This window comes from Peromyscus californicus, unplaced genomic scaffold, assembly GCF_007827085.1.
Source record: "Peromyscus californicus insignis strain IS unplaced genomic scaffold, ASM782708v3 Scaffold_10__1_contigs__length_136768540, whole genome shotgun sequence".
NCBI lineage: Eukaryota > Metazoa > Chordata > Mammalia > Rodentia > Cricetidae > Peromyscus > Peromyscus californicus.
This window is the reverse complement of record NW_026294391.1, coordinates 58367524-58389303: the sequence shown is the minus strand read 5'-3', so window position 1 is coordinate 58389303 and position 21780 is coordinate 58367524. Positions and strand designations below refer to the sequence as shown.

General features: G+C 51.4%; 2 protein-coding genes across 10 annotated transcripts in view; one reads left to right on the top strand and one right to left on the bottom strand.

The window, feature by feature from the left end:
- The window catches only part of Nhsl2 (NHS like 2), a 260656-nt gene that overhangs the window by 9878 nt on the left and 228998 nt on the right, over positions 1-21780 (bottom strand). For 3 of the 9 annotated variants that reach the window (XM_052734006.1, XM_052734025.1, XM_052734031.1), the window contains 6 exons: positions 11175-11330; positions 9114-9241; positions 8628-8820; positions 6243-6374; positions 2787-5123; positions 675-807 (listed from right to left, as the gene is read on the bottom strand). In XM_052734006.1, the coding sequence (XP_052589966.1) occupies positions 675-807; positions 2787-5123; positions 6243-6374; positions 8628-8820; positions 9114-9241; positions 11175-11330 (3079 nt within the window). The remainder of the gene's footprint in view (positions 1-674; positions 808-2786; positions 5124-6242; positions 6375-8627; positions 8821-9113; positions 9242-11174; positions 11331-21780) is intronic. The other 6 variants (XM_052734056.1, XM_052734073.1, XM_052734015.1 and 3 more) reach the window with 5 other exon arrangements.
- On the top strand, positions 11358-15828 carry Rtl5 (retrotransposon Gag like 5). Its single transcript, XM_052734080.1, has 2 exons — positions 11358-15020; positions 15452-15828. Exon 1 carries the CDS (start codon positions 11745-11747, stop codon positions 13536-13538), a length of 1794 nt encoding a protein of 597 aa, XP_052590040.1. The 5' UTR covers positions 11358-11744; the 3' UTR covers positions 13539-15020; positions 15452-15828.

Sequence of the window (21780 nt, the reverse complement as noted above, 5' to 3'; positions counted from 1 at the left end):
TGTGCCGATGGGCTGTTCCTCACCTCTTAGCTCCCAGGTCCCTTGTAGGGCCCTCTGTTCTCCACACACTCTTCAATACCCACAACTGGAGCCGCCTGCCCTATGCTCCAGGGTCAGTCCTTATCAGTTCTGAGCTCAAGTGCAAACTTAAAGAGTAAAGCCCAGTAGCTCAGCAACTGACTCAAGACAGCCAGGGGTTTGGAACTGGTTTGAACTGGTGCTCCAGCTCCAGTAACTGGGCTCCTAAATCCAGGTACCTCATTAACAAGCCCCTGCCCTCATGCCCCTAGGCCCACCTCTGTTCCGCGTCTGCCTAAGTCCCTGCTCTCATATGCTGCTCAGTGCTCCATATCGTGATAGAATTCTGTGGTACAAGAAATTCTGTAAAGGGTTAAATGTCTCTGACTGCAGATAGAGCTGTGAGGGAGCAGATGGAGACACAATAGGCCAAGCGGTTGCTAGGAGACGAGGGGCCTCTCTCAGCACCTGGTCCTCCCCTCCTCCTCCGCTTCAACCAAAGATATCAGTGAATTTGAGATGTGAGGCCCCAGACTGTGCTCACATATGCAGGTACCTGGACTTAATCTCCTGTTGCAATTGCAGGGGCAGCAATTTTTCTTCCAGTAGAAAAGGGGAAAACAATCACAATTACAATGAAGGAAAATGATCCTGACCTGTGGATCACAGTAAACAAATCTTCAGTTGTGCGAGAAGCCACAAACACGTCATCATCCTCCTCCGAGATCCATTCGGCTGTTTTATCACTGATTAAACTTTTCTCCTCGGTGCTTGGTTCTACAGGCCTCCCTAGGCATAAGAACCGAAAGGAATGACTTTGACCATGATAGCTAGGACAGAGTACATGCAATCTCATTATTTCCCTCAACATTCAAAGCAACTTTGGATGGACAGCAAGGCAGACTTTTGATTTGATGTCTCCATTTTGCGAGGAGGAACATGAGATTCAGAAGGTTAATGATTTACCCCCAGGCCTTTCAATACCCACATGGTGAAGACTGGCCCAGATCCCTGTTCTCATGCATTCTTTTCATTAAAACAGGTGATCTGAGCATGCTCATTTTCTTATTTATTTAAAAAAAAAAATTAGTGCTGGGGATGGAACTCAGGGCCTTGCACACACTAGATAAGCTCTCTGGCACTGAGCTATATCCCCAGCCCCCCTTGTTATAAATACATAATTAAAAAACTCCAGATACTGAGAGAAGGGTAAAGCAATTATCCTCACCCAGTGGGGGGGTGAGACTTGCTTGAATCTGAGGGAGCCTGTGGAGTCGGAGGAAGCATATTGGAAAAGAACCTGTGGCTTGGACATGCCCGCTTGCTTTCGTCACACCGATTCGCTTACGCTGAAAGTCTAAATCAGCTTAAAGAAGGTCATGAGATTTTGATGTTTAGTATTAAGGGTTCAAAAATGATGAGAAACACAGTTGAGCCTTGAGGGCATTAATAAAAACAAGCAAGTCATAAAAAAGACACCCAATCTATGACTCCACTGGCATCCAGAGCAGTTGGATCCATAGACCTGAAAAGTAGAACTGTGGAGGAAAGTGGGGTGGTAAGGGGAGGAGGAAGTGGGGGGAAGGGGGAGTTGTTTCAACGGTATAGACCTTCATTTTCCCAAGATCAAAGGCATTCTGGAGATGGGTTACTCAACATGAATGTTCTTGAACACTAATGAACTGCATGGCTAAAGACGGAAAATTAAGCCTGGGATTGTGGCACATAGCTACAATTCCAACATTTGGGGGTGGGGGGTGCTGAGGTAGGAGAATTGTGACTTACAGGCCAGCCTAGGTAACACAGTGAAATTCTGTCTCACAAAAGGGCTTGGTGCCCGGAAGGTGGTTGAGCTGGTAAAGCACCTTCCATACAAGCATGCAGACCTGAGTTTGGATCCCTGGCACTCATGTAAAAGCTGGACACTGTTGTGCATGCCTATCACCTTAGTAATCCAGATCTGGGGGGACAGAGACAGGCAGATGCCCAGCGCTTGCTGATCAGCCACGCTAGCCAATAAATAAGCTCTGGGTCCTGTAAGAAACTCTGTCTCAAATGATAAGGTAAAGAATGACAGCCGAAGACACTCAACACAACTGGTGCCTCCCCCCCCCCCCATCCCCGCCCATATGTAAGTGGTCAAAAAATAAGTGTTGTGTGTATCTTAGAATTAAAACAAAAAGTCACAGAAACAACAGCAACCCAAAAGGAGAACCATTAACTAGCCTAGTCTTATTGGTCCAGGAAGAGTTAGAATCAAACCATCCAGGGAAGATTGTGCCCTTTCTTCCGGAAGACACTGACAGAGCGTGCAGGTGGTAACACAGCACATCATTTCAGAATCCCATGAGCCTTCCAAGACACTTGAACTTGGTCTTATAGAGTACCGAGTCCCGTGCATTAATCTAAATTTGGTGTGGCTAATGAAAACTCTTGTCTGGTGAGTAGGACTCCTAGGGCAAGGGCTGCATGCCAGGCTGGGCAGATGGGGTCGGGAAGTCCCAGTGTGCTAAGGCTTTGATTTGTTATTGTAGTGCCTGTGCCAAGGGTAGGTTGTCCGGACTTAGCCTTGGAGATCTGTCCTGGGTCAGTCCTGATCTCCCGGACGGTAAGGCCAAGCTGCCGTTCCTTTTCAGAGTTAACCAAGTCCTCTAGATGTGCTCCCTACAGATTTGGTCATACTGGGGCATTTGGTCTGTCTTTGAACTCCAGCCTCACCCTCATCCCTCCTGTGACTGAAGGGAAAAGCCAAAAGATAGCTTACTAACCTGGAGAGATGGCCTCCTTTTGACTGTCAACGGGAGGAGCCGAAGTCATATGTTTACCAGGTGACTTCAAGTCATCACCAGTGGAGGGACACTTGGCATCTTCCTCCAGGGTGATGATGGGGCTGAAAGGTAGCCTTGGTTCTGCCATGCAGGCATCCGTTTGAGCTACAGGCGAGGTGAGAGGCAGGTAGAGCACACTGGGCTTTTTTGGTACCGGAGGTGGAATCTTGCTGATCTTTTTCTCAGCTTCTTCCTGGCTCTGGAGGCTGATTCTTTCAGGCAGGGCTCTCACCTTGGCGCCCCCATCTTCTACACTGGCCTGGGGAGGTTGCTGTGTTCCTGAGAAGAAAGCACCAGAGGAACCGGCAAGAGGTGTGCACACAACGGTGGAGGGCGCTGTTGACTCCCCCGGGCTCCTGCCGCTGGGGAAGCTGGGTGACTTTGGTTTCCGCAACACTGTGTAGCTGTCTTGGGGGAGCTGCTTCATGTGTGGAATGGAGCTCCTGGGTGTCATAGCCACAGTAGGAGACGTTAGTGGATGCTCCCCGGGGAGAGAGGGCGGCCTGTGAATCAAACTTGGAGGTCTTCGGGCCAGTGGAGGTTTCTCGGCTATGGGAGGTTTCACTTTTCTCTCTGGCAAGGTGAAGACTTCTTCTGCTCCAGGCTCCTCAGTGTAATCCGGGCTCTCAATATCATCTTCTGGCTCAGACTTGCTGACGGACCTCAGGCGAACAGAACGGAGGTCAGACTGAGTGACCATGGGCATGATTGGCTGGTTTGGACTGGTTTTCTGTGCCAGTTTGGCCCCAAAATTGGTATCAGAGTGATGGCGGCTCACCTTGGTTTTGCTGCGGATGGAGATACTCATCCCCGACAGATCCAGGGTAGTTGAAGAGGTCAGTGGTAGGTCAAATGATAACCGTGACTTGCAGATTTTTTCCATTGGTGATGTTGGAGGCAGTGATGACTTCCTTTCTGGCACCACTGGACGTACTCGGACACTGGTGCTTGGAGGGGGTAAGTGGCCCAGGGTCAAGGACATGGAGACAGTGGGCGTGGGTGTCTCTGACTGGCTGGAGTATCCACTGGAAGGCGACATCAGTCCAGTGGGCCTCCCAGGGGAGGCTACTTCCCTGGCTTCCACCTCAATGGAGAGCTGGGAGGGTGTTGTCGCTCTGGAGGTGGAAGGGGAGGCCAGAGACTCTGAGCTTCCCTGAACTTGAGTGCACTCAATGACTGTGGTACCAGTGGCAGTGCTGGAGCTGGACAAGGATTGGTAGGTGTCACCAGACTTCCAGTCAGTGAGATACCAGTGGTGAGAGAACTGTGGACCTTCCGAATCTTTGAGAGTTGCCACAGAGCTTTGAGAGTGACCTTGAGCATCGGGCTGAGCTGAATGGTGCCCTTGGTGTTCCAAGGAGAGGCAAAGGCTCCTGGGCCTCTGGTCCTTGGGCATTGCCAGTTCACCTTCTGGTGGGAGGACTGGCTCATCTTTGACTAGTGAGACACTGCGCATGGGTGGGGAGGGCTTCTTTTTAGCCTTCTTGAGGGAAATACTTTTGGATCTTTGCCTTCTGTGTCGCGCCTCTTGCTCGGTGCTGAGGGCCGCAATGTTATCAGTACTGTTGCTACCTTCAGAGCTTGTACTGGCATAAGGCAGGATGCAGGCCTCACCAGCCTTCTGTTCTTCATCATAGTCCACTGAGGTGACACCGGCATCTGTGGGCACAGATAGGGACCGCTCCCGGAATCTGTTGCTCCCGCCTGGGCCTGTTTCCAGTCTTGAGGTACCACGGGCCAGAAGGCCAATCTTGGGAGGTCTTTCTGGTATCTGCCTTCGCTGAGTGAGGTGCTCAGAGTATCTGGGTAGCCCAGTGCATCCTGCTGGGTTATCCCGGGTGACAAAGAGGGTAGCCGCCTCCTTAGGGACCAGAGGTGGGAGTGTGTTCAGAGACACCCAGGAATTTCCAGAGGAAGGATTTTTTCCATTTTCACTGACTTGATTGCCCTGGCTGCTGGCACTTGGAGTCATGTACGTGAAAGCTTCTCCCTTCCAGGAAGCGGAGAACGTTGACTCTGTCGGTCCATTGCAAGAACCGGGGACACTGTACACCACTGCCATGCTCTCCATGCCAGGAGGGTCTGGGCCACCACGTGCCTGGTGAGGGTCTGCAGGATCACTAGAAGAGTGTCTCAGTCCTGGCGAGGTGAGACTTGGAAAGCGAGCTTCCTGCCCAATAGCAACTCTTCCCTGAACAACTTGTGGAGCGGAGTGGCCGGGCCTGATGTCTGAGGTGGCAGAGCAGGCCAGGCTGCCTGCTGGGCTGTTGCTGTGACCTGGAGATGGAAAACACATGTTACTACTACAGCAAGGGATCCCCCATCAGCTGTTTTATGACAAGAACATCAACTTTGTGCCAAGCAGCATTTGCCAACAGCTTTGTCAGAATTCCTTGGTTCTTCCTTTTCACAGATGAGGATGCTGGGGGAAGTTGGGATCTTGCCCATCACCACACAGTGAGTCACAGGGTGCCCTTGAATTGGCCAGATGGCTGCCAAAGATTTTCCAGCTTTGATGACTCTTTTCAGAGGAGAAGCGTCACATATGGGGGAAACCTCGGTTTTCCCCCCTACTTTCTTCTTTCTCCTGGGTCCATGAAAGCAGCAGACCTCAGGGGTCATCAGTCCTGAGGTGAGAGCAGAAGTTTCTAAACTGACTCAAGACCACAGCACCACGTGGCTCACAGCCCCAGCAGTGAATCTGTATTTCGGGCATCTGCTCCCTTTTGCCTTTGAACATACCAGGCTTAGAATACCTCACAGATGTGACAATACCATTCAGATGTCCAATCTCCAGAAGTTTTCTCACATCCACAGCCATGACTATTCTAACATTACTATTATTACTACTTTACTGACATGATAATTCATAATAGCCAGCATTTGTTGAATATTGACTATGTCCCAGGCACATGGTAGGCAGCTTACACAATTATCTTTAGTTACCATAATGACTGTATTGGGTCAATACAAGATAACAATTCGGGGGGCGATTCCCCACTTTTATCTATTTGCATAAATTTGGCATACTCTTTTTGAGACAGGACCCCATTATGTAGTCCTTTGCTGGCCTAGAACTCATGGAGACCAAGCTGGTCTCGCCTCTGCTACTGAATGCTGGGATTAAAGGTGTGTACTTCATATCTAACTTACATTTGTAATGGAAAACAATAATGTAGTAGATTTATTAGCCCAAGATCCTTGCTCTCCATACTCAATTGCTGGTCTTGCCAAGGGCCCTTGGTTAACAATAATTACCACATTGGCTTTCTCAGGATATTCCAAGTCCCTCTACCCAGAATTATTCCAGTTCCCCACTGCCACAATGGCACTTGCATGGCAGGAGGAGTGGGAGATGGGGAAAGGGTTGGAGGGAATCAACTGTATTGGGGTCACCTGGGTCTCGCTGGGAAAAGTTAGAGAATCCAATAATGGTCCGCCTCCGCCTCAGGGTGGACTTGGGGTTCACGGCTGTCTCTGTGTTAAACAACGAGTGTCGAAAACTTGCATGTCTATCAAACTGCTGCCCTGTAGCCAAAATAAAGACACTTGGGTGCATCCTGGTTCCTGTTTAAAGTACAGTGGAAACTGGCCGAGGTAGAGAGAAGGGATGACGGCAGTAGCAAATGAGCATGAATAACAGCATCCAAGAAGGTGGTACTTCTTCCCCCATTCCTCCCAATTTGATTCTGGGCCCACACACTTGGTTTTACAGGCTACATTCAGCTCCCCTGCACTTCTTAGGTGCACCAGGCAGTATTTTTCAACTCTCGCTCCATACTGAAATAAACTGGGTAGCTTTTGAAACTCCACAATCTGAACTCCAGAATATTCAACTTCATGGGAGGAGGGCCTAGGTAGAAGCGTTGCCTAGGAGTCCTTGGGTGGTTTTTCAGATGCATGGCCAGGGGCAAGCATCACTGCTTGTGGAGTGATGGGCTGGGGCTAAATGTTATTTGATTGTGATCATAATGTTTTTCCTGGGGTGCTGGGGATGGAATCTAGCGCCTTCTCTACTCAAGGCAAATACTCGATCACTGAGATGCATTCTGTACTCCTGGTGTTGCTTTTGTGAGGAGGGAAGGACTCATTTGGTTATGGCCTTGCCCTCATCACCCTGCCTCTGCCTCCAGAGCGCTGTGATCACAAGTATGTGCCATCGTGCCTGGATTGACTTCACAGGGGCCAGGTGAAGATGGTATCTCAGGAAGCTGTCCTACTGACCTCAACATTTAGGAAGCAGCCCAATCGTCTGTCTGTCCTACGGCCACCTGGCCACATTACCAAAATGGGCAGTTTGTGTTGACTGAGCCCTATCTAATTCTCTTAAAGTGCTGGGTCAGCTTTTAGTTCCGGGAATTGGTTGGGGGCAAAATCAGGGTGAAAAGGTCCATGGGGCTAAACAGGCAGTTCCCTTGCTGCCCCTAGCTTGGTGGCTGGTTGAGCTGGACCCCCGCCCCTCCGCCAGTCACACCACTGCAGCCCCTTCCCAGCAAACGGCTCCACGGGAGAAATTCAAGAACAGCCTGCAAGTGAGATCGCCATTTAGACAGAGCACATCGATGTTGCTGTGCGAGTCTCCCATCACAGTTTGACTTCCCTTGGCAAAATCTCCTAGGCCATGAGCTCTACTTCCTGCCCCTCTTTCTCAAGTTGACTCTAAGAGCAGTGGATGAAGCCATATCCAGGGAGCATGATCACACAGAGACAGAACTGTCCTCATTGCTTTCACCAACCTTTTCCAACACAGCAGGGCCCATGCTAGCTTCCAGGCCTCCTCTGGCATAATCCCTTCAAATTACTGAGGTCTTGCCTTCATCAGGCCCCTGCTGTGTTTCCTGAGATTACTGGCCCTTTTCCTTCCAGCCACTGGAGGGGGAGGCAGGAGTGCCACGTGACCCCAACCTGGAGACTGTGAGAGTTCTGTCAACTTGACAGAACCTAGAATCATCTGGGAGATGTGCCTCTTGGCATGAATGTGGGGATTAACTTGATGAACTGCTATGAGAAGACCCAACTTAACTGTGGATGGTCCCATTCCTTGGGCAGAGAATCCTGGACCCTATAGATGGAGAGAGGGAACTGAACAGCAGCAAGCAGCCATTGTCTTGTCTGTGGACACAACGTGACTAGCTGCTTTCCAGTTCCTGCTGCCTTTGATGCACTGACCTTGAACTGTGAACCGGTATACACTCTTTTCCCCTTAAGTTGTTTTTGTTAGGGGTACCTCATCACAGCAATGGGAAATGAAACTAGGGTGCAAATATCCCCCCACTACTTCCAAGGTCGTCCTGGACCCCCTTCTGGTCTTTCAGTCTTTTCCCACTGTGCCCTTTGCGTCCCCGTCCCTTGTTACATTCCAGTTAAACCGCATGTGCTCGGATTCCCCTCGCCTTCTGTCGACTGTTTGTGTATTCCAAACCCAGCTTTGTGTTTCTAACATTATCTTTACCTGAAACAAACAAAATTCACAAACTTTGTTTCCACTTAAACTCAAAAGAATACCCAAGTTCCGAAGAAAAATTTGGCACATTCTGCAAAGACACTCGTTTGCTGACTCATGGCATCATTTGTACTGGCAGAGCAGATAGAGAGTGAGGGAAGAGCAGCCACAGTCCCCTCTTTGGCAAAGCCTCCACTCCCTGGGGAGTCATGACCTGGACAGTGCTGTGTGAGCCAGCAACAGATGGAGAGGCCCTCCCTCCCCAGCCCCCAGTGCGTTTGGAGAGGATGGGCCTTTTGCATGAAGGGAAGCAAACAGGTGGTGCTAAGCAACTCTACCAGAGATGTTGATGGGCACAAGGTCAGACTGCGTGGAGCAGGGCTGAAGCCAGTGCTTCTCCTTTAGGACCGGTAGCGGGAAGGGACCATTCCAGGAAGTTTGCTTGTTGGCTGGAGACAGGCTCAGGCAGGCCTCAGGGGCCCTCACACCCTGGGTCGTGGTCTCATCCTCGCTCAGCTGCCGTTTTGCAGGCTGTTGGGAGAGAGGGTGATGGAAAGGGTATGCTTCTGACTGGTGAGGAGCTGGTGCCCATAGGATGGCTGCTTAGGCAGAATAGTTGGAGGCGTCCTCTTGAAGGCAGAAAAGCATGTACAGGCTGCCTGGCTAGGCACCTGCTGTGCAGGGTCCTTCCCAGCGGGACCTCGTGGTAGCCCTGCTAGTAAGCAGTGACGAGCAGCAGCTTCCAAAGGAGCACATAAACAGTTCGAGATCCCCTGTCGGTAGGTGCACGCTGGCTCTCCCAGGTTGGGGAAGAGGCAACTCACCATCAACACAAACTCCAGACGCTTGGCAGACTGGGGCCTTTGGCTGGGAGTAGGCTCAGGGGCCTCATCAGAAGAGCGGAAGGTCTGCCCCAGAAGTCTGGCCTCCGAATACTGTTCCTCATATTCTTCTGAAAAACAGCATAATGGAGACACACTCTAGGGGGTCTCGGCCAAGTGCCAGGCTGGGGGAGGAAAATGAGCCAGGCCCCTGCACTAAGCTGCCCAGACTGACTCATATCGCTTCTTCGAGCTATTTCCTGGCCACTGAATTCAGAAATAGAAAAAGTGCTTGATTCCTGGGACCGTGAGGGCAGAGGAGGAAAGAAAGTCAGTAAATCCAAGCTGCGCTGCTTTGGGACCACGCCCTCTCTCAGCGGCCCCCACCTTAAGCGCTCAACCAGGAGCTAACACTCGGGATGTAGCTACCCTATGATAAAAGTTCCATTTTCTGAGACTCTGTCGCGCTTCGGGTGTTCTGCAGTGCTACCAAAGACCAGTGTGCGTGAAGCAGGAAGAGACCCACACTGAGAAGTCCAGTCTGGAACTTTGTCTTGGATTGCAAGAACTTTACATTTTCTTTGTGTTCTGTGAGACAAAGTCTTGCAGGTAGCCCAGGCTGGCCTCAGAACTCAAGATCCTCCTGCCTCAGGCTCTTGAGTGCTGGAATTACAGGCTTGTGCCACCATACCTGGCCACAAGAACGCATACTCGATGTTTCTTAGGTCTGGTTCCACTGTGGATGGGCTCAGGTCTAGGGCGACTAAAAGTGAGGAAATTGAAGGTGGTGGTGGCATAGAAGACAGCGAAGTTCACGAGCAATGCGAGGAAATCAGCATGTGTAAGATTTCAGTAGGGTTGACCAAAGCAGTGGCTTAGGTGAAAGGCAGAAAGCGAGAGCTCAGTACGAACGAACATTCAAGGCTTGGTGTGCTTTGAACAGACTCTGACTCTGGTAATGGGGCTTGCTCTCATGGCTGATTCTTTGCAGCAATGTCCCCTACTCTATGCTCTGACTCTCTCTTCAGAAACCCTTCCAGGTGCCTTATCAGTCTTAGGGCAGACATCTGAAGAATACTCACTCCTTCCTTTGGACTGTGGCTACTGAGCATGTCAGAAATTTTTTTTCTTTGCCAGGAGGTGGAATGTGTGCTCTCTCTGAATTTCTGCTCACTAGTCCTAATTCTGCCTGTGGTAATAACAGCACATTCACCCCCACCCCCACCTTGCACAGTAGCTCTTCCTTGCTGGACACAGGGCTCATGATTATCTCTCAGCATCTTGCGTCTCTAAGGTCACCACGGCCCTTTGCAGAGAGTTAGGGGTTTGGGCTGCATCCCAGTTGGGAGGTCCATCAGGTGTTCTCTATTCTGCACTGAAGTTAACGTTTGCTGTTATGGCAAAATCAGAACTGATAAGATCTTTTGTACATTTAGTATTCATTAGACACCTCTTGGGGGATCCAGCTCTGTGTCCAGTGTTCCTGAAGAACGCAAGAGTAGTAAGAGAAACTCAAGGGTAGCAAGAGATGTGTATGTGTGTGTGTGTGTGTGTGTGTGTGTGTGTGTGTGTGTGTGTGTGTGTGTGTGTGGTATTGGACATAGAAGCTTGGGCCTTGCACGTGCTACACCTCCAGCTTGGGGATGTGATTTCCACAGAGAAGCTCATTGTGATTGGCAGGTTATTACAGGAACAGAGTGTATGGAGTCCAGGTTAGGAGACCCTATGGATGGATGTTCCTTTTGTTTTCTGGTGCCAGACTTCCAAGGCATGGGAGACATGACAACAGGAGGGCTGGAGGGGGTATGGGTCTCCATTGAGGTAGTCTCCCATTCCCCTCTCTGTGAATTGCTAGACCCACTGCCCTGCCTCAGCCTGTATCCTTTCCCTGTGTGGATCAAAAAGGGAGGGAGAGGAAACAGAGTCTGAGTTAGCATCATCAGTCTGGTAGGTGAAAAGAGAGATGCTTTGGAACTGTTTTCTTTCTTTCGCGGCTCCCCGTTTCTTCTTTGCCCTCCTCCTGCTGCGCAGCCGCCTCTAAGCAGCCCCCCTCCCTCGCAGTACCTTGCAACAGGCTCTGGAGATTGAGCTGCGCCTCGCGAAGCAGTTCCTCTACACTCGGGGGCCTGCCCGAGGAGAGGAACACGTTCACTGGCTGTCGCCATGACGACCTCGAGTGGGCAGTCGCTGTCGCATTTTCCCGACCCGAGTTAGCTGCAGCTAGGGAAGGAAAGAGTGAGTGAGAGCGCAGCCGCGGGGGCGCGCGTGGCTTGCGCTTAAAAGGCGAGAGATCGCGGTCCGCAAGGTTTTTCCTCGACAGATCCTGCCGCAGTCCGTTCCCTCCCGCTCCGCCTGCTTCAGTCTGCTCCACCGCTGCCAGCATCTCAGCCGTGCCCTGTGCCTGCCGCCTCCAGGTCCCGCGCCGCGGCCCGCCCTCTGCGACCCCTGCTGCGAGGTAACGCGTCCCGGACCGAGCCCCTGTGGGTGTGGCCCGGGCTCGCTTGCGCCCCGTCGCCCTGTCGCCGCACTTTGGTCGCCTCCTGCGCCCCCCTCCTCATTTCGGCCTCCTCCCGCCGTCCCTATAACTCCCTGCCCCCAACCGCGGGACACTCAAAGCCCCAGGAACTAGTCACGATGTCAGAGGCGGCGGGAAATCTCAATAGCCTCCTCTTGGCGAATGTGGCCCTGCGAGAGGAGTTAAATGCTCTTCGAGGAGAGAATGCCCACCTGGGCCTGCAGCTCGGAAGAGCCCTGGCCGAGGTTAATTCCTTGCGGGGCTACGTCCACTGGCAGGGGCCCATAGTGCCCGTCCTTGACGAGGAGAACTTTGAGTTACTGCTCAGTGAGACCGATCCCGCTCCCGAGGAGGAGGTGCCTTTCCTGTGCTGGCCTCCTCCTCGCACAGATCCCGAGTATGTCTCAGACGATCTTTTGATTAACGTGGTCCAGGACTATACCAATCCCGACGGGTCCACTGACCCTCCTCTGTCACCCGGCCTGTCCCAGGCGGAGCTGCACTTCCCCGCGTCAAAGGAGCCACCCCTACAGGCCCTTCTGCCACCGCTGGAGCGGCCAGACATAGAACCCTTTTCAGGCGACCCAGTCTACCTGGCTGAATTTCTGATGCAGCTAGAGACTTTCATAGCAGATCACGAGGATCACTTCCCTGGGGACGCGGAACGGGTGGCCTTTTTGATTTCTTTTTTCACAGGGGAAGCGAGAGACTGGGCTATCTCAGTCACTCAGGAAGGAAGCGCCTTGCATGACAACTTCCCGCGCTTCCTCGATGAAATCCGTAAGGAATTCTGTGGCCCCATCCCCTCACGCGTGGCTAAAAAGGCCATCCGTAAGCTGAAACAGGGAGACTGTACCCTGGGCAGCTATGCAGACGCTTTCCAATTCTTGGCCCAGTTCTTGTCCTGGGATGACTGTCGCCTCCAAAACCAGTTCCTCAAAGGCTTGTCAGAATTTTTCCGAAAGGAACTCTTATGGTCAACTGAAATGGCAGACCTGGATGAGCTGATTCTTGAGTGTGTGGAGATAGAAAGGAAAGTGCGTGTCCCCAAGCCAGTCCCACTCCCAGAAATCCAAGATAGCTTCTGCCCTTTTGCTCCAGTTCTTAACGAGGATGAAAATGAAGGTGTGGAGTGCTATTGTGAGAATGAGGATGAGGGTGACGAGGCAGGCGGGCACAGGCTTTATCTGATGGACCAGAGGATGCACATGAAGGCTTTCTCACAAGAGCTGAGGGAGGAGGAAGAGGAGGAGGAGGAGGAGGAGGAGGAGGAGGAAGAGGAGGAGGAGGAGATGAGGAGAGAGGAAGAAGAGATGGAGGATGAGGAAGATGAGGATGAGGAAGAGGAGTATGAGGATGAAGATGAGGAGGAGGAGGAAGAAGAAGAGGAGGAAGAAGACAAGGAGGAGGAGATGAAGAAGAATGAGGATGGTGGTGAGAATAAGTATGAGGAGGAAGATGGAATTGAGGTTAGGGTCCTGGAGCTAGAACAGGAGCGAGGGAGAGAGGAGATCCAGCATGAGCATGTGTATGTGCACGACTACACGCCTGTACACATGCATGCACTTGCTGCCCACCATCATGGCCTACATGGAGAGCTGGTGGAGATGGAAGAACCTGTCCTTGTTGACAGTTCAACCCAGACCGTTAGCTCTGCGATAGGCTTCCATGCTGAGAATTACCTGGGTGTATCACCTGCCATAATACATTCTAGCAGACAGAGGAACCAGAATGGAGTCCCACTTCTGGAGGGTCTTCCAGATACCAATTCTCCCTTCTACAGCTCACCACCACCACTGATTCACCATGCAGGTCACTTGGGGCAACACCAAATGCAGAGACACCCCTCAGTGCTATTCTGCCTCACTCCTAGACAGGGGGGCCACCGAGCTCAAGGCCGAATTCGCGTGTGAATGCTGGGGTGAGTTGGCCACGGGGAACACACCCTTCTACTGCATCCCTTGCCCCTTGCCATTGCTGCTTTACCTGCCCCATCTACTGACCAGGCCTTAAGAAAGCTCCAGGCCTGAAGAACTCTAAGAAGACTTGCAGAATTCCAGACTGTTTTGCAACCACGACCAGAGAGTAAAATAGGCCCAACCAAGGCCATCTAGGAAAGGAGAAGTCACTGTCCTCTTGCCATGAACTGCTCAGTCCTCGCACAAGTTGGAGAGCAAGTGTCTGGGCCTGTTCTTGTCAATGCACTGGTCACCTTTGTTTTCTCCTCTAGTGGTTCCCAGTCGTTGCCTCTCCTGTGTGTCTTTGCCCTGTGTGCCACAGTTTTATCCTGACGGGCTCAACAGGACTTCACCCAATGCCTCACTGATCTGCCCCAGTGACCTAAAGGGCAGGCTACATTAAACTCTTGATGCCACTGAGGCTACTTGCTGGACAACGAGCAGGATGGCACCAAGAAATATATACTTGCCTTGTTTCCAGCAGAAGGGCCTGAAAGGGGAGTGTGCGCCTAGTGCAGTGAGAAATAAAGCCACGCGTGCAATGGACCGCTTGACGGAGATTTGCTCTCTCTGGCTGATGGTGGCAAACTGACTCCACTTTGAGGGCTGGGTTGACCTTCCCTCAGACTCCTGCACCAGGACACTCAGAACAGGCTTTGGCCCCTTTCCCCTTAAAGGATTGCTAGAGGGGGAGGGAGAGGGGGAGGCAGAGATGGCAGCAGCGCCACAACTCAGTTGGACATCCTAAGGAGTGAGTCGCTTTAGGAACATGGCCCTTCTGGCCCAGCGCGAGGCCTCTGAGGAGACTGTGTCCTCAAGGCTGTGGAGGTGGCACTGCTGGCCTGCTCCTGAAGCCCCTCTGACTCTGCGGAGTTCTCAGTTCTGAAAGAAGAAAACAGGGCCAGCTCCTTAGAGACTGCACCCATGCAGCGCGGCTGCCCAGCACCTCCATGGCTCTCACATGAGGGCCAGTCTCTCCCAGCCAGGCCTGCTGCTGAACTGCAGTTAGCCAGCATGGCTTAAGGGCTCACTGCCTCCTACACACTCCAGGGGCTTCTTGGGCACACATTCAGGTGCCCTTAGAAAGAGACCTGCTGTTCAGTGTGGGTCCAGAAAGCACTGCTTCTCCAGTGAAAACCACACATGTACTCTATCAGTTCTGGCCACAAAATGGCAGCCCAATCCACTGCTGGCCCAGCGTGTCCAAGGACACTGAACTTGCTGCACAGTGCCTGCAGCGGGGCAAGTGCAGCCTCAGGGTCTGTGGCCAGCAGGAAGGACACTGGAAATGAAGTATGTTCCTCACTGGAGTCTGAAGAGGAGAACCCAACCCTAGAATCTGACCTAAGACCAGAGGAAGGAACCTGGGAAGAGGAGTCTTAGGCAGACCTAGTCCTCAGACTGGTTTAGGGTGAGATCTCTATTCATCAGCCAAAGGTAAGGTGCCTTTTTGCTTTATTACTTTTGTTTCTTAGCCTGAGATCTGTGGGATTGGGTTCCTATAACCTGTTGCTACCTTTTACAATGGTTCCTCCTCCAAGAGAAGAGTTAGCATATAGTCATTATGGAAAATGTGGGAAGCAGAGACCACTTTAAGGACAAGCTATCCCCCTGGCACACACGCAGAATCCCATCACACAGAAGCATCATTTGCTCGTTTCTTTCTAGTGGGTTCTCGCTGCCTTTTCTCAAAGCTTAGGTCAGCCTGCCGGAGGGCCAGCAGCAGGACTGATGGCTGTCATCTGTGTAGCCTGGAATCATTTCACCCCCCTGAGCTGTTAGACATTTATGCTGTGTGGCTTCCCCATTCCCACGAGGGCAGGAGTAAAGAACCATGTGAAGACTTTGTTCTGTGTCTGTTTTTCCAGCCTATTTCCTCAGGCGAGAGTTCCAGAAGGGAAAACACCACTCTTCGAAGCTATGGACCCTGTTTGCTGATGTCAACATGCTGGTCATGCTGCCCGTGTGCTTGTGAAGTGCAAAGGGCAGGTGCCTTGTACCTCAAATTCCAGAGACCTCCTTGGCACAGGCCTTGCCTGACCCCGTAATGCAGCTCACTCTGAACACGTGTAGCCTCAGCCAGGGAGAGCGTGCATGAGCAGGAAACTGGTTTGTAGGCCTCTGGGGGCAGAGGGGGCTTGGACTTCCTTTGACCTTTTCCCTTCTTTCCCAGATCTTCAATATTTTTTTGTGATGTGACAGCTACAGGAGCTGCCCGAAGCTTTGAGTGCCTCCTTGGGTTGAGGGTGGGGGGTGGGGGGTGGGGGGTGGGGGTGGGGGAATGCATGCAGGGTATAAGGGTAGCCCAAGGACACCAGAGGCTTGGGAGAAACAAATACGTTACTGTCGTGATTGTTACTGTTGTATTATTGTGTTGTGAAGATAAATTGTTCTGTACGCTAAAGCTTTCTCTCCTCAATAAAAAAAAGGGTGTGTAAAGATTGTGTCTGTCTGTTACCGAACGAACACAGATGGGGCCCTGCGGGACTTATTTCCCAGACACCTTAGCTGATCTGTGCTAGCCAGAGCCTGGAAATTCTCTTGGCTAGGAAGGTCCAGTAACTACAAGCAGGGTGGAGAGGGAGGGCCCTTCCACTTTGGGACGCTAGATGGTGCTATGGGACTCCGCTGAGCTAGCTGGAAACAAATTCCCAGAGCAGGCCAAGCAGGGCCAGCAAGAGGCTCCCTGCTTCTTTCTCATAGACTGTGGAGTCAGAAAAAGCTACACCCCATTCTGGGACTCGCTCAGCCTTCTCAGAAATGAGTTCAGACATATTTTTCCCCCACTGAACCCCTCCTACTTGTGAGTGCCGGGCTAGGCACTTAGGGGTTAGCATTATCCTTCATCCTGAGAACCACCCTGGGCAGCAGGTGATGTATTATTTTCACCCTCTTCAAGTTAAGGATACAGGCTTAGAAGTCACTGCCCTGGAGGTGAAAGTGAGTGGCCTCTTCACAGTCCTGTAGCTGTTGGTAGTCATCCCAGAACAGCTCCTCCCTGCCCCCACTCCAGCCATCCAGCTGTTTAACAAGCCAGGCCCGGCTCCTGATTGTGCCCTGCGCTGCCTCCACATAGGATTCCCGTGGGGAAACAGTCCTAGTTACAGAGGCCTGTTTGCCTTGACCCTTTGAGAGGGAGAAAAGGAGGAGAACCATTTCACCAACATTGCATTGCTACAATCCAGGCAGGCAGTGGTGTCTTTTTCTTTTTGAACTGAGGAACCTAAATCTCAGGAATCTTAGGTTCGATGGGGGCCTCTGGGTCAAGCATACTGCATCTGGGGGCTCCAGTCGGGTGGTGGTTCCGTTCCATAGAGAAGCCCAGCAAGGCTGGCCCAGTGACAGGTGCTGAGCGTGTGCAGATTGTCCATTCTGGGGAAGGACGAGGCTATACAGGCTGTGAGCTGTCCCCGTGAGCACCGGGACTCTTTCTAGAGCTTTAGGGAGGTCAGACAGGGTACCCAGCAGCCCCGAGGTTTCTCAGAAGGTTGCAGGTGGGGGCAAGTGGGGTCAGTTTGTATAAAGACTAATGAGAGCAAGTAAAGGACAGCAGAAAAAAGGGTCCACTGTGTGCCAGCCCTGCGGGCTTCCGGGGCTGCCAGCAGCCCTCTTGTTGGCCACGCCCTCTTTGCTTGTTTACACTGTTGAGTTGACAGAACCAGCGCACGGCATGGTACACAGCAGGCTGGCAGCAGCAGTTTGGTCCAGAACTGAAAAAGCAGGTGTATAAACAAGCCTCTGTGTGCAGAACTAGAAGTGACTGCTAAGGATACCTGTCGATGTCACGATGCTTAGAGGCCTAGAGGATGCCAACCTCTAAAATGAAAACGCAGTCAGGATTTAGGAAGGAGAAAACAACCCCTCCCGCCTTACACAAGCCTGAGTGTGGGAGATGTGGCTTGAAGAAGCTAGTGGGAGAGCTCACAAGAAGGGGAACGGATGGGGCTCAGTGCACGCGAGCAAGTCGGTAGGGCGTCCAAAGACACCACTGCTTTTCTGGGTTGTTGCTGCCACCCAAAGGTGGACAGGCGCTGCCTGGGATCCTGGACACCCAACCTAAGGTTCCCTTGCACCTCACAGCAGCCCTTTGTATGCCAAGAAAAAGGACCTGCCAGGAGAGAAGAAAGGAAGGAGGAAGTGGGGTAGAAGGATGGAAAGCATCTTGAGGCTTCCCCAAACCCTCTTCCCAAGAGATGGAGAAAGACGGAGAAGATTCTGCTGCCTGGGATACTGGCTTGGCTCTTCATTGTTTACTCAGTCTGACCTTTAAATGGTCTTTTTGTGAGGAAACAGATTTGAAAGTTCACACAATCGGCTCAGGGTCACCCCAACAGTGTGACATCCAGAACCTGTGCTCTTAATCTCTACCACCGATAAAATCAATCTCTGTGATTCCTATTGCTGAAAAGCTTCCTAGGCAATTCTAATGCCAATCTAGCTGTGGGGACTAAGTAGCCCAGATGACATTTCCTGGCCAGTTTCCTCCCAGCCTTCCCATACAGCTCCCAAAGCAGGCACCAGGCCGGAGATGCTAATATATAATTCTAATATATAGTACACGATTGAGAAATGTATGTAACAATGATTCCTCAGCATATACCATAGTCTGGTGTAAGTTCATCCCTCCCCTGACGCCAGCCTCAGCTTCTAAGAGGGATGGTCCATAGGGTGGGTGCAGACATTTGGTTTGGAGAAGCTGGGCCTATCAATATGAAGCCTGTGCCCTCCATGGCCAAAACTGGCTTATGGGGCTCAGGAAGAGATGGCGCGGGTGCCTCCTGGGGATAAGCACCCAAGGAATGAGGTGAGAAACTCCCCCTACACAAGGACCTCCAGTTAGTATGTCCTGCATCTTGCCCAGACTAGGGAAAGCTCAGCGGGCCATCTCTCCCCAGGGACCCTGGGCAGAAACACAAAGCCTAGAGTTCTCAAGTTGCCTTGGTAACAGGGGATCTACTTGGAAGAAAACAGTTTCTTAAAGGCTTAAAAGGGTGGCTATTTCCTCTGACAGTGAGCAGGCCCTGACCTGTTCCCTGCACCCCCTCCTCTTCCTGCCTGCCACACACAGATGTAGAAGAGGGGCCTCTTGCTTCAGCAGTCCTCCTAATGGGGGATGGGGGTAGGGTGGGGACTGGGAAGTGGGGCCCTGGATGTTAATATGAGAAAGGTTAAAACGGAATGTGTGAAGTGCTGGGGAGGGGCTTAGCTCACAGGACCCACACATAGCCAAAACAAGGAGGGCCAGTTCCCTTGCAACTCCTTTCTCCCCACTCAGGGCACACGAACGAACCCTGGCTGGGGAACGGACTAAGCCAGACAACCTAGCCAGTCCAGACCGTCCATCCCCTCAGCTGAGTTCTCATCTCTTCCCTGGACCACTGTAGCTCCTTGCTGGTTTAACTAGCCCCTAATTTCTGCTCCTACTAATCAACCCACTTTCCATGTATCTGAGGTGGCGTTACGGTCTGTGTGTGTGTGTGTGTGTGTGTGTGTATGTGTGTGTGTGTGTGTGTGTGTGTGTGTGTGTGCACAGACACACGTGCTGTTTTGAACTTACAAATCTCATCCTCAATGACTCTCCTTCTGGAGAGGAGGACTCCTAGACCTGATTCTGACATTCTTCTCTGTCTGGTCATAAGGTAGGCATGCCCACTCATCTGCCCAGCCGTATTCCTTCCTTCTAGTCTGTCCTATCTCCAGACATGTCGAATCACTTCCTGCTTCTCCTTACATACCCGTTCATGCCTCTGGGCCTTTGACCATCCCATTCTTCTGCTTTAAAAACTCATAAACATTCTGGAGGCAATGACATGACCCTACAGTCTTAATTATATGGGAGGCTGAGGCTGGAGGATTGAGCCCAAGAGTTCAAGACCAACCTGCACACTATAAGGAGAACCTTCTGAAGAATGAGGGAAGGGAAGAAAAGAGGGATGGAGGAAAAGGGAAAAGGGAAAGGGGAACGGTGTAGGATTTACAAGCGTTCTTGGCTCCACTCCAGCGGCAATCTTCTCAGCTCCAAGATGACTTTATGAAATCCCCTCTGCTCCCAAACAGCCCTGCCCTTCTCAGTTCCTCCTTGCTGAACCATGAGCCTGGAGCTCCACTTCGGAACAAGGGTGTTCTGGTTGCAACATGAGCTTATTGCTGCGGGGCCGGAGCAGTGGGAGAGCGTGGGCTTTCGCCTGCCCGCCCCCCCCCCCCCCCCCCCCCCCCCCCCCGGAATACAGATGCTGCATTAGGAGTAGCCTTTGGAAGGAGGACTGGCCCCTTAGGCCTGGATGCTGTTGTGCATATGAAGCTGGGAGGTCCCTATAAAAAGCTGGAGGGGGGACAATAGGGACTGGAACCATGTGAGCAGGAGAGGGGCTATTCTAATGAGAAATTCATGCCCCTCCCTTCTGCCATCAGACTTCGGAAACAATGAACCCCAAAGAATTCAAAATTTCCCAGGAATCCCAGAAGGGAAGGGCTGAAGCCCTGGTGTCAGCCAGAGCAGGAACCTGCCTCCCAGGAAGAGTTCTGACAACTTATCAGACCAAGCTGCAGGATAGACCAGAGCCCAGACTGTAATGGGTCAGTGATGACTCCCCACGTCTGTAGCCCCAAATATGGACTTGGACTCGCTGTTCCTCATCTCAATGTGGCCACACATTGAAAACCACTTTTATCTGGTTTTCATTATTTCTTCTCTCTTTAATTGGTATATTGAGGACAGGGAGCAAAGACTAGCTTCTTCAGACTGCCAGGCAGCCAGCTGCTCCTTCTCAGCTGAGCTCCTTGGCAATGTCCATCATCTCTCTGAGGGCCATGCCCTCCTCTCACTCTGTAGTGAAGAGTGGCCTCCACTGGGCTTAAGGTTTACAGACTTAGCCTTGAACTCGGCCTCTGCCGTTCTTGCGATGCATGCCCTTGAGTTGATCACTGTGTTTTTCTAAGTCTTGCTTTCTGTTTTCTAAAAATGGAGGCAATAACAGAACGTATTAATGAGCTCATTGATAGGAACCAGGAATGATGATAATAGCCAGTACCTAGTTAGCACTGACCGTGAGTCAAACCCAAATGCTTTACATTTATTAATCATTACACTATTCCTGTGAGTAGTGCTACTGGCCCTGCTTTGGTAGATTAAGACACATGGCACAGAGGTGAAGTTGACCAGTGTCTAACATTAGCCTGCAGATAGGCAAAGTTGTGTGGTTCAGAAATGAAGTCCCAGAGAGCTGGGCATGGTGACACACACCTGGAATCCCAGCACTGAGGCAGGTGGATGTCAAATTCTAGGCCAGACTTGGCTACCTAGTAGGACCCTGTCTCAAGAAAATCAAAACAATGACACACCAGGACTCAGGCATGGCGGCTCATGCCTCTAATCCAAGCACCTGGTAAGCTGAGGCAGGACGACCTCGAGTTCAAGGCCAGCCTTGGCTATATAGTGGGACCGCCCCCTTCTAAACAAACAGGTGAAAGCACACAAACACGAAAACAGAACAACAAAAGTAGGCCCAGCGAGCGGAGTTGCTCTAAGATCTAGGGTAGGTCTTAAGCTTTCCCAAGTCACATGTGGACTCCTCTGGCAGGTCAGCAAACCTGGATCCTTTCCCAAAATTACAGTTTTAAGAAACAGTCTTCCTTGCCTTACATGCATAAAATAAAATAAAGTATGTGGTATGACAAAGGAGATCAATCATATGAGACCGTCATTTTTTTCAAATCATTTTGTGGTCCAGTTCTATCTCTAATAACAGATTAATCATAGGGCTTAGTGGCAAGTCTAGAGATTAGAGTCTGGTGATTTCTGAGATGTAACAACTGTATCATGATATGAAAACAGTTGTGATTTCTGTTGGTGAGAAAATCCTGATTCGGCTAATATTCTTGTTGCCTACATTCATACTTCGAGGAAATGCTAACATTCTGTTCATGGTTAGGGGAGAAAAGATCAAATTGTTTTTCTACCCCAGTTCTCAGATCCCCTAAATTCTAGTTGTAGACTCACTAGAGATCCATGGAGTTAACATTAAAGAGTCCTGCCTGCCAGAGGGTATCAGAGGAAAGACAACGGCTGCCCTGTCAGCTGTGGGGACAAGCTGCGGTTGGCAGAGGGACAAGTGTGTGGTTTCTCTTTCAAGAACTGTTTACAGAAATCATGAAGTCTGGCAGCTCCCTCTTCCTCTTGGTCCTGAGTCAGCAGCCC